The 14,825-nt window shown below is 35.2% G+C and overlaps 1 protein-coding gene across 3 annotated transcripts in view; it reads right to left on the reverse strand.

Annotated features, from left to right (window-relative positions):
- PDS5A (PDS5 cohesin associated factor A) overlaps positions 1-14,825 on the reverse strand; it is a 152,276-nt gene that overhangs the window by 96,590 nt on the left and 40,861 nt on the right. For all 3 annotated transcript variants that reach the window (XM_057725936.1, XM_057725933.1, XM_057725935.1), the window contains exons 3-5: positions 5,783-5,986; positions 4,616-4,702; positions 3,973-4,070 (exon numbers count right to left, since the gene is read on the reverse strand). In XM_057725936.1, coding sequence (XP_057581919.1) covers positions 3,973-4,070; positions 4,616-4,702; positions 5,783-5,986 — 389 coding nt within the window. The remainder of the gene's footprint in view (positions 1-3,972; positions 4,071-4,615; positions 4,703-5,782; positions 5,987-14,825) is intronic.

Raw genomic sequence — 14,825 nt, forward strand, 5'->3', positions numbered from 1 at the left:
GCTTTTGACAAAGTTCAACATCCATTTATGATAAAAGCTCTCCAGAAAATGGGCATAGAAGGAAATTACCTCAACATAATAAAAGCCATATATGACAAACCAAAAGCCAACATTGTTCTCAATGGAGAAAAACTGGAAGAATTCCCTCTAAGAACAGGAACAAGACAAGGGTGTCCACTCTCACCACTGTTATTCAACATAGTTTTGGAAGTGTTAGCCACAGCAATCAGAGAAGAAAAAGAAATTAAAGGAATCCAAATTGGTAAAGAAGAAGTCAAATTGTCACTCTTTGCAGATGACATGATATTATATATAGAAAACCCTAAAGACTCTACCAGAAAACTGCTAGCACTCATTGATGAGTTTAGTAAAGTAGCAGGATACAAAATTAATGCACAGAAATCTCTTGCATTCCTATACACTAACAACGGAAGAGCAGAAAGAGAAATGAAGGAAACTCTCCCATTCACCATTGCAACAAAAAGAATAAAATACCTAGGAATAAACCAGCCTAAAGAGGCAAAAGATCTGTATGCAGAAAACTTTAAGACATTGATGAAAGAAATCAAAGATGACACAAACAGATGGAGGGACATACCATGTTCCTGGATTGGAAGAATCAACATCGTGAAAATGACTGCACTACCCAAAGCAATTTACAGATTCAATGCAATCCCGATCAAATTACCAATGGCATTTTTCACAGAACTAGAGCAAGAAATCTTACGATTTGTATGGAAACGCAAAAGACCCCGAATAGCCAAAGCAATCTTGAGAAGGAAAAATGGAGTTGGTGGAATCAGGCTTCCTGACTTCAAACTATACTACAAGGCCATAGTGATCAAGACAGTATGGTACTGGCACAAAAACAGAAAGGAAGATCAATGGAATAGAATAGAGAACTCAGAAGTAAGCCCAAACACATATGGGCACCTTATCTTTGACAAAGGAGGCACGAGTATACAATGGAAAAAAGACAGCCTCTTCAATAAGTGGTGCTGGGAAAATTGGACAGCAACATGTAAAAGAATGAAATGAGAACACTTCCTAACACCATACACAAAAATAAACTCCAAATGGATTAAAGACCTACATGTAAGGCCAGACACTATAAAACTCCTAGAGGAAAACATAGGCAGAACACTCTTTGACATACATCAAAGCAACATCCTTTTTGACCCACCTCCTAGAATCATGGAAATAAAATCAAGAATAAACGAATGGGACCTCATGAAACTTAAAAGCTTTTGCACAGCAAAAGAAACCATAAACAAGACTAAAAGGCAACCCTCAGAATGGGAAAAAATAATTGCCTATGAAACAACAGACAAAGGATTAACCTCCAAAATATACAAGCAGCTCATGCAGCTTCATACCAAAAAAGCAAATAACCCAATCCACAAATGGGCAGAAGACCTAAATAGACATTTCTCCAAAGAAGACATACAGATGGCCAACAAACACATGAAAAGATGCTCAACATCACTCATCATCAGAGAAATGCAAGTCAAAGCCACAATGAGGTATCACCTCACACCAATCAGAATGGCCATCATCACAAAGTCTGGAAACCACAAATGTTGGAGAGGGTGTGGAGAAAAGGGAACTCTCCTGCACTGTTGGTGGGACTGTAAGTTGGTACAGCCACTATGGAAAACAATTTGGAGGTTCCTTAAAAAACTACAAATAGAACTACCATATGATCCAGTAATCCCACTCCTGGGCATATACCCAAAGAAAACCATAATCCCAAAAGAAACTTGTACCATAATGTTTATTGCAGCACTCTTTACAATAGCCAGGACATGGAAGCAACCTAAATGCCCATCAACAAATGAATGGATACAGAAGATGTGGCATATATATACAATGGAATATTACTCAGCTATAAAAAGGGATGAGATGGAGCTCTATGTAATGAGGTGGATAGAACTACAATCTGTCATACAGAGTGAAGTAAGTCAGAAAGAGAAGGACAAATATTGTATGCTAACTCACATATACGGAATCTAAAAATGGTACTGATGAACTCAGTGACAAGAACAAGGAAGCAGATACAGAGAATGGACTGGAGAACTCGAGGTATGGGAGGGGGCGGGGGGTGAAGGGGAAACTGAGAAGAAGCGAGAGAGTAGCACAGACATATATATACTACCAACTGTAAAATAGTCAGTGGGAAGTTGTTGTATAACAAAGGGAGTCCAACTCGAGGATGGAAGATGCCTTAGAGGACTGGGGCAGGGAGGGTGGGGGGAACTCGAGGTGGGGGCATCAAGGAAGGGAGGGAATATGGGGATATGTGTATAAAAACAGTTGATTGAACCTGGTGTACCCCCCCCCCAAAAAATAAATAAATAAATAAAAAGGAAAAAAAAAAAATGAAGGTGGAATAAAGACTTTTTCAGACATAAAAAAACTGAAAGAATTCCATCAGCAGTAGACCTGAACTATAGGAGATGTTAAAGGAAGTCCTTCACACTAAGTAAAATAACACCAGATGGAAATCTGCACATATGCAAAGGAATGAAGAATACCAGATATATGGTAAATGTGTCAATAAATACAAATCAATAAACTCCTCTTTCAAAATGAAAGTCCTTTATCTACTGATACTTCATTGTGAATACTTTCAATTAGATAAAGTACTTGTGTGGTAGGGTGTGCCCTTTTTGCTACTTTTGAAACACAGTCAGCATATGAAGAGGCCTGGACTAGCCTGCTGGGTGATGAGAGAGCGACAGGAAGGAAGTCCAGCCCAGACAAAAAGAACTGCCAAGCAGAATCACCAGCTGAATAAAATGGAATCTGTTTTAAACTACCAAGTTGTGGGTTATTTTCTTATGCAGCAAAAGCTAACACAAAGGTAAAGTTTATATATTTTATCTTTTATTTAAGGGCCTTCAGTTAGTTGCCACAGGAAGCTTTTTCTCATGCAGTCTTTTTATAAATGTCTATCACTAGACCAGGTTGGTCCAGTCCTCTACCATTTATTTCAGGTTAAATTTTCTTCCTACCATTCTATCTAAGGAAAAGAAAAACATGTTATAATATTCATAAGAAATCTACAGAAAACCTTAGAAGTGTGCTGTCCAATACTAGAAGCTGTTATCCAAGAACCATTTGGCTATTGAAGATGAAGCCTGGATAGAACCACATGTTGAAATAATAATGCTTTTGGATATAGTGAAATTATTTAAATAAATTTCATTTGTTTATTTTTACCTTTCTTAATGTGGTTACTAGAAAATTTAAAATACATTTGACATATATTATGTCTGAATATAATGTAATGCTACAGAACACATCTCATAACAATGCCTGGTTTACTACACACACACACACACACACACACACACACACACACACACACACACACACACACACACACACACACACACACACACACACACACACACACACACACACACACACACACACACACACACACACAAAAACCAGAATGAAACACTGGATTGAAATCAGACTTTTGGCTCTCCTGTTCAGCAGTTTGTTCCTGGGCAAGCTGCCACACTCCTTCTCTGTATATGAATGTCCCTATTTCTATAAGAAAAGAGCAATGCTTATGATTTTTTTTAGCTGTAAAATGAGACGATATCAAAGTCAGTGTGCTTAACGACTGAGCTATTATGCCTCCCAGCACTCACTAATGGTACTTACAATACTTATAACTTCCACCTCATAATTTAGTACTTCATTATGTAATGTAAGGTCTCATACCACTTGCTTTACAAGAGTCAACCTATACAATTGATACCATAATTTAAAACGGTAGTATAAGGACAAACGTAGCTTTCAGACAACAGAATTTTTATTTTCCTCTTCATGTTAACTCTTAAAAGGAAAACATTTCCTTTTAACTAAAAGACCTTAGTGTAAATGCACAGTACATGATACTTCACTATACACAGCAAGAAAAAAGAGACAAACAAAAATGTTTAAAAAATAACTTACTTGATCACTGAGAAGAGAGTCCTAAAGAGCTGAATAAAAATTTCATTGCAATCTTCCAATTCAAAGCAGATGTTATATGATTTAACCCAAGCTAAATTCTTAAATAAATAAATAAATAAAATTATTTACAGAATAATTATACATAGAACACAGAACAGTTACACAAAAGCAAGCTCATTAATAAAATTTAAATTTTAGAATTATAAATCTATAGGAAAGCTTATAACAGCCCAACATACAAAATTACAGTTTAAGTAGTCATGTACTCTGCTTTAAAAAGACGTATCTGCTGGCATTAACCTTCTCTATTTGAAAAATACTAAACTGTCACAGGCTGGTAAGACATATATACATACAAAATACAAGGCACAGTGAAAATTAATTCAACTTAATCTCTTTTGGGATTAAAAAAGAATAAAAACAGAAATATAAAAATAAAGTTTTAAATAACAGTTTTGCTAATGGAATATGCCTTATCTTTTCAGGATATGAGGAATAGAAAAAAATAAAAGACTGTAAACGACATTTTCTTAAGTGGGCTTTGTATGAAACAAACAAAAGATTCATTTTACATTATTAAGTTACTATAAAGAATTTTCTACAACATGAAATAGCGTGATATTTATTAAATAAAATTGTTTACCTCTAATAAATAAAAGTATCTATTAAACTGCGGGCTCTTTGTATCCTCCAAACCTTTTAACTGTCTGGTAATAAACAAAAATATGTCCTGTTTTAAAAAATAAAATATATTAATTTAGACACAAATACTTATCATCTTCACAATAAACTAATAGTCTGTATAAGTATTCTCCATTATAGACAACAATAAAAGAAAATTCTCCAAATGACTTGGGACTGGCCTCGTCCATTACTCAAAATATCTGGAAAAGAGCAAATCATTTAAAATTACATCCTTCAGAAACAAAAATAAAGATTATTACTGTCACAAATCTTTAGGCTTTCTCATTCTGAGAGAATCATATCTTGCTACCGTTTCTTCTCATATAGAACTTTCACTTTATTCACTGCCTTCCTCTTGTATCACGGCAATTATCTTCACTCTAAGTACCTGGATATGAGTCTTCCATTATAATTTCCTACATGTAAATAGTAATTTTCAGTACCTAGTTTTGAATTTGATGTGTGACTACAAAGTTGTGTGTAATAAAAAGCAATAATAGACTGGTCCAAGGGTTGTACTTTTCACAACAATAGTGCTCCATTTCTTAACAAGCTTTCTTTAGAAGTTTTAACCCCGAATGGCATCAATATGAAACAAACTGATTTTAGGACTATTTTAAAAGAAAACAATCCAAAGGATTAAAATTTGCCAAGTATAAAAGTATTCAAAATATGAAATCAGCTCAAGAGATCAACTCAAAAGAGGAGCTCCTCAAACATTTCAAACAAAGGTAGGACCATCAAGATGAGCATACAGTTTTGCATATAAAACAATGTGCAGGGGAAAAGAGTCATCTGAACGTGCAAATTCTGTTATATAGTTGTTTTAAGAAGTGTCATTCATCCACCATCCCTTCAATTCGGCCATGTGGGCTTTGAGATGGGTTATCCTGAAGGTTAGATATGAGCAGATAGGGACTAGTTTTGATCTGCACCTTTCAATGCCTCATAAAAATACCAATCATTTTGGTGAGTACTCGATGAATATTAATTGAATGAATAATTATTTTTAGAACTTATGATATAATCTTCTTACAGTCACAAGATGATTAAAATGAAACCTATGTTCCTAAGGGTAGTAAGCTAAACTATAAAAGTAAACAAATTTTGTAAAGACTGTATTTACCTTAAGTTTATCGTGGGAAGTATATGGAGCTTCTGGGGCATAGATTCGAAAGATGTCAGCCAAACAGCATGCTACAAGGAGACGCACATCTTTATTGGGATTCCTGAGAAAAAATTCAGATGCTAGATGCAAGGCTAGTGGGAGATACTGCTGTTTTTCGTCTTCTGAATCCTGATCCATATCCATAAAAGTTTTTACTACCATCTGCAAAAATGTATAAAACAAGAATATAATCAACTCTTGATATTTAGAAACCAGTAGAGTATATATATTTAATCATCTCCATTACAACACAAACTAGCAATCAGTTATTATCAGAGGACTCACAATCAATTTTTGTACATCTTCATTTAAGAATTTGAGTAAAGATCATAAGCATGCACAAATACCAACTTTTAGACTACTGATAGATACATTATCTGCAATTGTACCAGATTTATGAAGAACTGAAGACTCTCGTTATTAGTATTACATCCAGCCCAAGTAAAAAGTTTGTGGCTTCGGGACTTCCCTGGTGGTCCAGTGGTTAAGAACCTGCCTTCCAATGCAGGGGACGCGGATTCAATCCCTGGTCAGGGAACTAAGATCCCACATGCCACGGGGCAACTAAGCCCTCGCGTGCTGCAACTACTGAGCCTGCACACCTCAACTAGAGAGCCCATGTACAACAAACTACACAGCCTGAGTGCTGCAATGAAGAGTCAAGTGCCGAAACTAAGGCCCAACAGAGCCAAAAATAAATTAAAAAAAAAAAAGAAAAGAGAAAGAGAAAAGAAAAAAAAAAAAATATTGGCTTCATATGGACAAGCAAATCATTTGATATTTTGCAACATCATCAATTATGTTTCTTTTATATTTTATTATCAAAGCTGCCTTGATTTAGGCTCCTTAAAACTACTTCACTTCACACTTTAATGGGTTTTGCAATTCACAATATAAAGCCATGTTTAAATATTCTTATGTAGTTGTACTTCTGATTAAAAGCCTTAGTTATATAAAAATGGAACTACCATATGACCCAGTTATCCCACTACTGGGCATATACCCTGAGAAAACCATAATCCAAAAAGATACATGTCCCATAATGTTCACTGCAGCACTATTTACAATAGCCAGGATATGGAAGCAACCTAAATGCCCACCAACAGATGAATGGATAAAGAAGATGTGGCACATATATACAATGGAATATTACTCAGCCATAAAAAGGAATGAAACTGAGCTATAAGTAATGAGGTGGACAGACCTAGAGACTGTCATACAGAGTGAAGCAAGCCAGAAAGAGAAAAACAAATACTGTATGCTAACCCATATATATGGAATCTAAAAAAATGGTACTGATGAACCCAGTGATGGGGCAAGAATAAAGATGCAGATGCAGAGAATGGATTTGAGGACACTGGGGTGGGGGGTGGGGGGGCAAAGGGGAAGCTGGGATGAAGTGAGAGAGTAGCACAGACATATATACACTACCAACTGTAAAATAGATAGCTAGTGGGAAGTTGCTGTATAACAAAGGGAGATCAACTCAATGATAGGTGATGCCTTAGAGGGCCAGGACAGGGAGGGTGGGAGGGAGTCGTGGGAGGGAGGGGATATGGGGATATATGTATAAATATAGCTGATTCACTTTGGTGTACCTCAAAAAGTGGTACAAGAGTGTAAAGCAATTATAGTCCAATAAAGAGCTTAAAAAAAAAAAAGTATGTGCTAAAGTAAAATAAAAGAAGAGGCATAAATATCGAGCCAGAAGTGAGACTTGTAACAATAAAAAGAACAATAACATAGAATATCAAAGCCTACTAAGGTTTGATTACCTACTAAGGTAGTTTAGGCTACCTTCTATGGGTAGCCTAAATCTGCTCTGAACTTCTTCGTAGATGCTGTGAAAAATAAGACCCAATGGATAACTAATTCATAATGTTTATTAAATGAAAGCATAGTGATCACTTAGAAGAAACTATTTTTGATCCTATACTTATTTGTAGGAGTTTGGGCCAAATTCTGATCTTCAGGTTATAATGAACGACTGCAAAGTCTCCACACAAACGAACAAAAGAAATAATCACCATCTTAAAAAAAAAAGCCTTAATTATAAAATAACCTCTGTTCTTGTTTATGGTTACAAAATTAACAAATGTACACTTTAGAATCACTCTAAAGGGCAAAAAAAAAAAAAAACCAAAAAAACTATATTAAGAAAATCCATAATTTCTCAACCCCTGAAGATAACTGCTATTTACATCTTTGTGTATTTTATGCTGGTCTGTTTTCTCTGTAAAGATGCAAATCACCATACAGTCATTTTTTATTCATTTATCCAATCATGATCATTTCCTCATGCCTCAAAGTTCTTCTTTAAATAAATCAGACTTAAACCAGTCAACACTGTCAAATACTTAAGTTGTACTTCTATTTCTATTTTGACAAGACATTCTATCATGAATAAATGCTGGGTTTTCTCAAATATTTTTTTCTGAATCTATTGAAGTGGTATTTTCCTCCTAATTCTGTTACTAGAGTAACTCCCATTGACTGGTTTTCTAATTATAATCCAATTTTAACATATCACATACACTGTCCTAAAATACAGACAGGTATAGTATGAATGACCGAACCTGGAAAAAACAACACAGATGAGGATGACTGTAAATCACTAATCCTTATGAGCCTAAATACAAACATCAGGAATGGCGCCTTAAAGAACTGAATTTGGTGATTTTGTTATAAATGACTTTGTGCTTATACAGAGCTTGCAGGTGGGGATGGAGGAAGGGAGCAGTAAAAGTCAAACAGTCAACATCTGGAGAATACACGAGCTCTCTGTACTATTCTTGCAACTTTTCCGAGTCGGAAATTATATCAAAAGAAAAAGTCAAAATTAAAAAAGACTATATTTACCATATGATATGGGACAAACATACATACATTAATAGTTGAAATGAAAGCTCACCAAATAAGACTTGTCTTTTCAAAAAAAATTAACAAAACTGAGACGAAGCGAGAGAGTAGCACAGACATATATATACTACCAACTGTAAAATAGTCAGTGGGAAGTTGTTGTATAACAAAGGGAGCCCAACTCGAGGATGGAAGATGCCTTAGAGGACTGGGGCGGGGAGGGTGGGGGGGACTGGGGGGGGGGGGAGTCAAGGAAGGGAGGGAATACGGGGATATGTGTATAAAAACAGATGATTGAACCTGGTGTACCCCCAAAAAAATAAAAAAAATAAAAAATAAAGTGCAAGTGATGTGTTAAAAAAAAAAAATTAACAAATAATGTTAAATATTAACTGGAGGTGGGGAGGATGTATTATTCTTTTCCTGATTTTAATAGAACATACTTATCTGTGCATCATTAGCTTGATATAGAGACATTAACAATATGGAAATAAAATCACATCTGTAAAGTATTCTATTTTAAAACCTTTAAAATCAGAAATGCATACGGCAGGGACTTCCCTGGTGGTGCAGTGGTTAAGAACCTGCCTGCCAACACAGGGGACATGGGTTTGAGTCTTGGTCTGGGAAGATCCCACATACCATGGAGCAACTAAGCGCATGCGTCACAACTACTAAGCGCATGCGTCACAACTACTGAGCCCACGTGCTGCGACTACTGGAGCCCGCGCCTAGAGCCCATGCTCCGCAACAAGAAGCCACTGCAATGAGAAGCCCTCGCACTGCAACAAAGAGTAGGCCCCGTTCACCGCAACTAGAGAAAGCTGGCGTGCAGCAACAAAGACCCAATGCAGCCAAAATAAATAAATAAATAATTTAAAAATATATAGGGATCAAAAAATTAAGAAAAAAAAGAAATGCAGAAGGCATAGTAATTTACAGTCATCCACATCTGTGCTGTTTTTCCCAGGTTAAGCCATTTATATTATACTTGTCTATATTTTATGACAATGTGTGTGATGCTTTCCTTTTTTTTTTTTTTTAATTTTTTTTTATTTTTTGGGGGGTACACCAGGTTCAATCATCTGTTTTTATACACATATTGCATTCCTTTTTGAAAGATCTGAATTGTAGCGAATTCCCAAGGATCAGATGTTATTACATTATTACTTCATCCAGAGCTTTATTCCTTTTAACATGTTTTGACATATTTGTGTTTATTCCGCTTGATTTTAACATTAACATATAGCTGAGAAAAATGTTTCTTCAGTTTTAGAAGTTGTTTGTTTCTTTCACCTAACTTTTGTCAGGAAAAGAACTTTTACCTGTTAACAAGACAGTTAAAAATTCAATGACTAGAACAGGACTGGCACATAGTAAGCATGCAAACGTTTTTTTTTTTTGAAAGAACATTAAAATCCATGACCCAGAGAAAACTGTAATTCAAAAAGATACATGCACCCCATTGTTTATTGCAGCATTATTTACAATAGCCAGGACATGGAAGCAACCTAAATGTCCATCAACAGAGGAATGGATAAAGAAATGTGGTACATCTATACAATGGAACATTACTCAGCCATAAAAAAGAACGAAATAATGCCATTTGCAGCAACACAGATGGACCAAGAGACTGCCATACCAAGTGAAGTCAGTCGGAAAAAGACAAATATCATATGATATCACTTACATGTGGAATCTAAAAAAATGGTACAAATGAACTTATTTACAAAACAGAAATAGAGTCACAGATGCAGAAAACAATCTTACGGTTACCAGGAGGAGAAAGGCGGGGAGGGATAAATTGGGAGATTGGGATTGACATATACATACTACTATATATAAAATAGGTAACTAATAAGGACCTACTGTGTAGCACAGGGAACTCTACTCAATGCTCTGTAATGACTTATGAGAACAGAATCTAAAAAAGAGTGGATATATGTATATGTATAACTGATGCACTTTGCTATACAGTAGAAACTAACACAACATTGTAAATTAACTATATGCCAATAAAAAAAATTGCTAAAAGAAACCCCCAAAACAAACAAACAAAAAAAGCAGCAAAACAAAATGTTAAGATTTGATAAAGGTGAGTGGTAGATACACAAATGTTTGTCCTATTATTCCCTATGAATGTTTGAAATATTACACAATTATAAAGAGGCAATTTGATTAGGTAAAATGAACTTTTGTTTTTAAAGGTTTGGGTTGCAAGTTTCCAACATGACTTAAGCTACTTGGAGATTTTCCAGAACAGCTGTTTCAATTGTGTTCCAACTTTGAGGTTGCTAGTAGCCCTGGTAGGGGCAACAACAGAAAGGAGCCAAAGGGAGTGGGGTGACAGGTACACGCTCAGGGTCTCTTAGTTGCTTTCCTTTGACCAGCTGGCTTTTTGTAAGCTTTATATATCAACCTTCTGTATTTGGGTGGTAAAAGATCCTAGGACTAAAATAAATTTGTAAACCGTTGCCCTAGGCTACCCCTCATGAAAGCTAGGAAGCTCTCGGGGGTGGAGGGGAAGGACTGGAAGTTTGGGATTAGCAGATGTAAACTGGTTTATATAGAATGGATCAACAACAAGGTTCTACTGTAAAGCACAAGGAGCTATATTCAATATCCTGTGATAAACTATAACAGAAAAGAATACGAAAAAGAATATATATAAATGAATCACTTTGCTCTACAGCAGAAATTAACACAACACTGTAAATCAACTATACTTCAATAAAAAATTTTAAAAATTCATGAAATGCCTTTTTAACATCTACTCTGATAATATATATTATGTATATTTTTAATGTACATAATACCCATATGTCCCTACCATTCTGGCAAAAACTTGATCAATTCTAGACAATCAATCATATATAATGTCTGTTTGCTAGAAATTTGTTTAGAATTTTAAAGTAAATATATTCTAAACACAGGTCTATAGCAGGGGTCACAACTCAAGGGGAGGGACATGGAAATAACCACCTGGGAGAAATGGAGAGCACATGCCCCATCCAAAGACAGAGCTGGCTTCAGCTAATTGCTGCCAGGTGCGAATGCAGAGCTAGTATTGCAAAACTAGTCAGCTGATCAGGACACAATAAAATCTTAAGTGAAATCATCTGACTTGAGAATTTCGGCAACTGAAAAGTTCATACCATTGTGAGGGATAAGCAGAACACATCTGTGCGGTCCTCAAATCAACAATTTGCAAATTGTTAAAAATATTTCAAAGGAAAAATATCAGCACAGGCATATTTTCATGTAGACAAATTATTCTGAAAAGGTGTTTCCCCATTTCTTTTTACTTAGTTTTAACGAGGTATAAAAAGTTATGAAGAAAATATTCAATAAACTGAACATCATTAAAATCCAGCGAGCCTTCAAAATGTTAATGAGGATTTTTATAGCATATACTCTTAAACCATACTACAAAAAATATCATTAACATTTTCCAAGCCAAAGAGTAATGGTAAAGACCACCCACTTTACAACCGACGAAAAAAAATTCCCAGTGAGATAAAAGTCAAAATTTGAATCATCTAATGGAACATCTAAGGAACTTTTAAAAAATTAAGAGAGTATCTTTATGATCTTGAGTAGGAAGGATTTCTTAAATTAAGACACAAAAAGCACTAGGTATATATTGATTCTTTCCATAAAATTAATGTGCATTCATCAAAAGACATCACTAGAGTTTTTAAGACATGCCACTAATGACAGCAGAAATTTGTGACATGCATAACCAACAAAGAACCTATCTAGTATACATAAAGAACTCCTAGAATTCAATAAGGAAAAGAAAACCCAATGGTAAAGTGGACAAATGACTTGCTAGACTAAGCACTTTTTGAAAGAAACCCAAATAGTCAACATAATGGTGGCCAAGGATACGCAAAGTAAAACAATGGTAAGAGAACTGACATTTTAATAATACTGAGTTCTCTGATCCACGAATATGGTATGTGTCTCCACTGATTTAGGTTTTTCTCTTCCAGACTGACTGAATATTGGGACAATCACTGCATCCTTCTGGAAGGATACTCTCTATGTTGCCACACACTGTATACTTCTATCACAATGCTTATCTCACTATGCTCTCTGCTGTCTTACTTACTGTCTCTGCTAGGGCTATGACTGCACCCTGTTTATTTCTATATCTTCAACACAAAGAGTTGGGCTTGGCATATAGTTAATAAAAGTTTGCTGAATGGAAGAAAATCTCTTCCAGCATTATTATGTAGTTCTCAATGTAACGATCTTGTGTATTTAGTTACTCCAACTACGTTATCTTTTTGGATGCTACTGTGAATTTTAAAAACTTCATTTTTCCAACCGTCAGTTCCTAGTATATAGATGCACAGTCAGTTTTGCATACTGAGCCTTTCACATTGCTACACAGCTTTACTGGTTCTAGTAGCTTGTTTATGCATTTCTCAGGATTTGCTATAAATGCAATATCTAACAAATAAGGACAGTTTTATTTTGTCTTCTCTAATCTGTATGCCTTTTATTTCTTTTCCTTATTGCACTAGGAAAACCACAATATTGAACAAAAATGAGAGCAGACATTTTTGCCTCTTTTGAGATCTTAGAAAGCATTCAGTCTTTCACCATTAGGTATTAAGTTAATGGGTTTCTGTAGATGCCTTTTCATCAGGTTTAGAAAGCTTTATCTTCTATTCCTAATGTGTTGTTAGTTTTTATGAAGAGTGTGTTGAATTTTTTTTCAGAAACTTTTTCTACATATATTGGGATGTTTTCCCCAATTTATACCAGTGTAAATATGTTGAAATAAATTGATTACTTTAAAAATATTAAACCAAATTTGCACTCCTGGAATAAACCTGACATGGTGGTCCTTTGGGGTCATCGTGTTTTGCATGTATGGGTTTTGTTTGGTTTTTTTTGTTTTTATTTTGTTTTTCCTACTTTTGGTTTGTTTTTATTTGGCTGGCTAGATCTCCTCTGCTAATATTTTGTTGTTCATTTAGGTTCTTGGTCTGTAGATTTCTTTTCTTGTAATATGTTTTGTTTTGGTATCAAGGTAATATTGGCCATGTAAAGAGAGCTGGAAGTGTTCACTCTTCCTGTTCGCTGAGTTTGTGTAGGACTACTATGCTTTTTCCTGTGTGTTTAATAGAGGTCATCAATGAAGTCATCTTGGGAAAGTTTTTAGCTGCAAATCTAGTTTCTAAAATTAGTATAAGGCAGGACTTCCCTGGTGGTCCGATGGCTAAGGCTCTGCACTTCCCCCTGCAGGGGCGCAGGTTCCATTCCTAGTCGGAACCAAGATCTGGCATGCTATGGGTGCAGCCAAAATAAAACAAATTAAAAAAAAAAAAATCTGTACTTTGAGTGCCTAGCCCTTTGCCTAGCATAGAGCAGCTCCTAGGTGAATATTTCTTGACCTTGAGCAGGAGTGATAATCAATCACAATATCTGCCAAAAGTGACGTGACCAGTTATAACTTGCAATATATACTATTTAAAATTAGTATAAGGCTATTAGGCTTTCTATTTCATCTTAAGTCAGTTTTGGTAATTTGCATTTTCCCAGAAATATATCTATTTCATTTAGGATACTGAATTTACTAGCATAAATTTATCTATTTCATTTAAGATACTGAATTTACTAGCATAAATTTGCTTATAATATGCCTTTATTACCCTTTTAGTGTCTATAAAAGCTATACTGTCTCTTTTCTCATTGATGTTGCTAATTTTTGTCTTCTTTTTTTTACTTTTTCTTTTTTTCACCTCCCCCCCCCTTCTTTTTTTTTCTTGATTATTCTAATGTAGTGGTCTCAAGGAGGAATTAATTTGCCACCCATCTCCAGGGGATATCTGCCAATGTTTGGAGACATTTTTAGTTGTCACAACTGAGAAAAGGGGTTCTATTGGCTTTTAGGGGGTAGAGACCAGGTATGTAGCTAAACATGATACAACATATAGGACAGCTCCTCATAATTATCAGGCTGAAAGAATCAACAGAGCCAAGGTTGAAAAACCTGATCTAAAAGTGCTTTTATCAATTAATAAGACTGTCAATTAATAAAATCTTTTCAAAGAACCACATTTGGCATTCTTAGTTTTCTCCATTGTTTGTGCATTTTCCGTTTCACTGATTCCCATTCTTATCTTTA

Source organism: Hippopotamus amphibius, chromosome 3 (assembly GCF_030028045.1).
Source record: "Hippopotamus amphibius kiboko isolate mHipAmp2 chromosome 3, mHipAmp2.hap2, whole genome shotgun sequence".
NCBI classification, from domain to species: Eukaryota; Metazoa; Chordata; class Mammalia; order Artiodactyla; family Hippopotamidae; genus Hippopotamus; species Hippopotamus amphibius.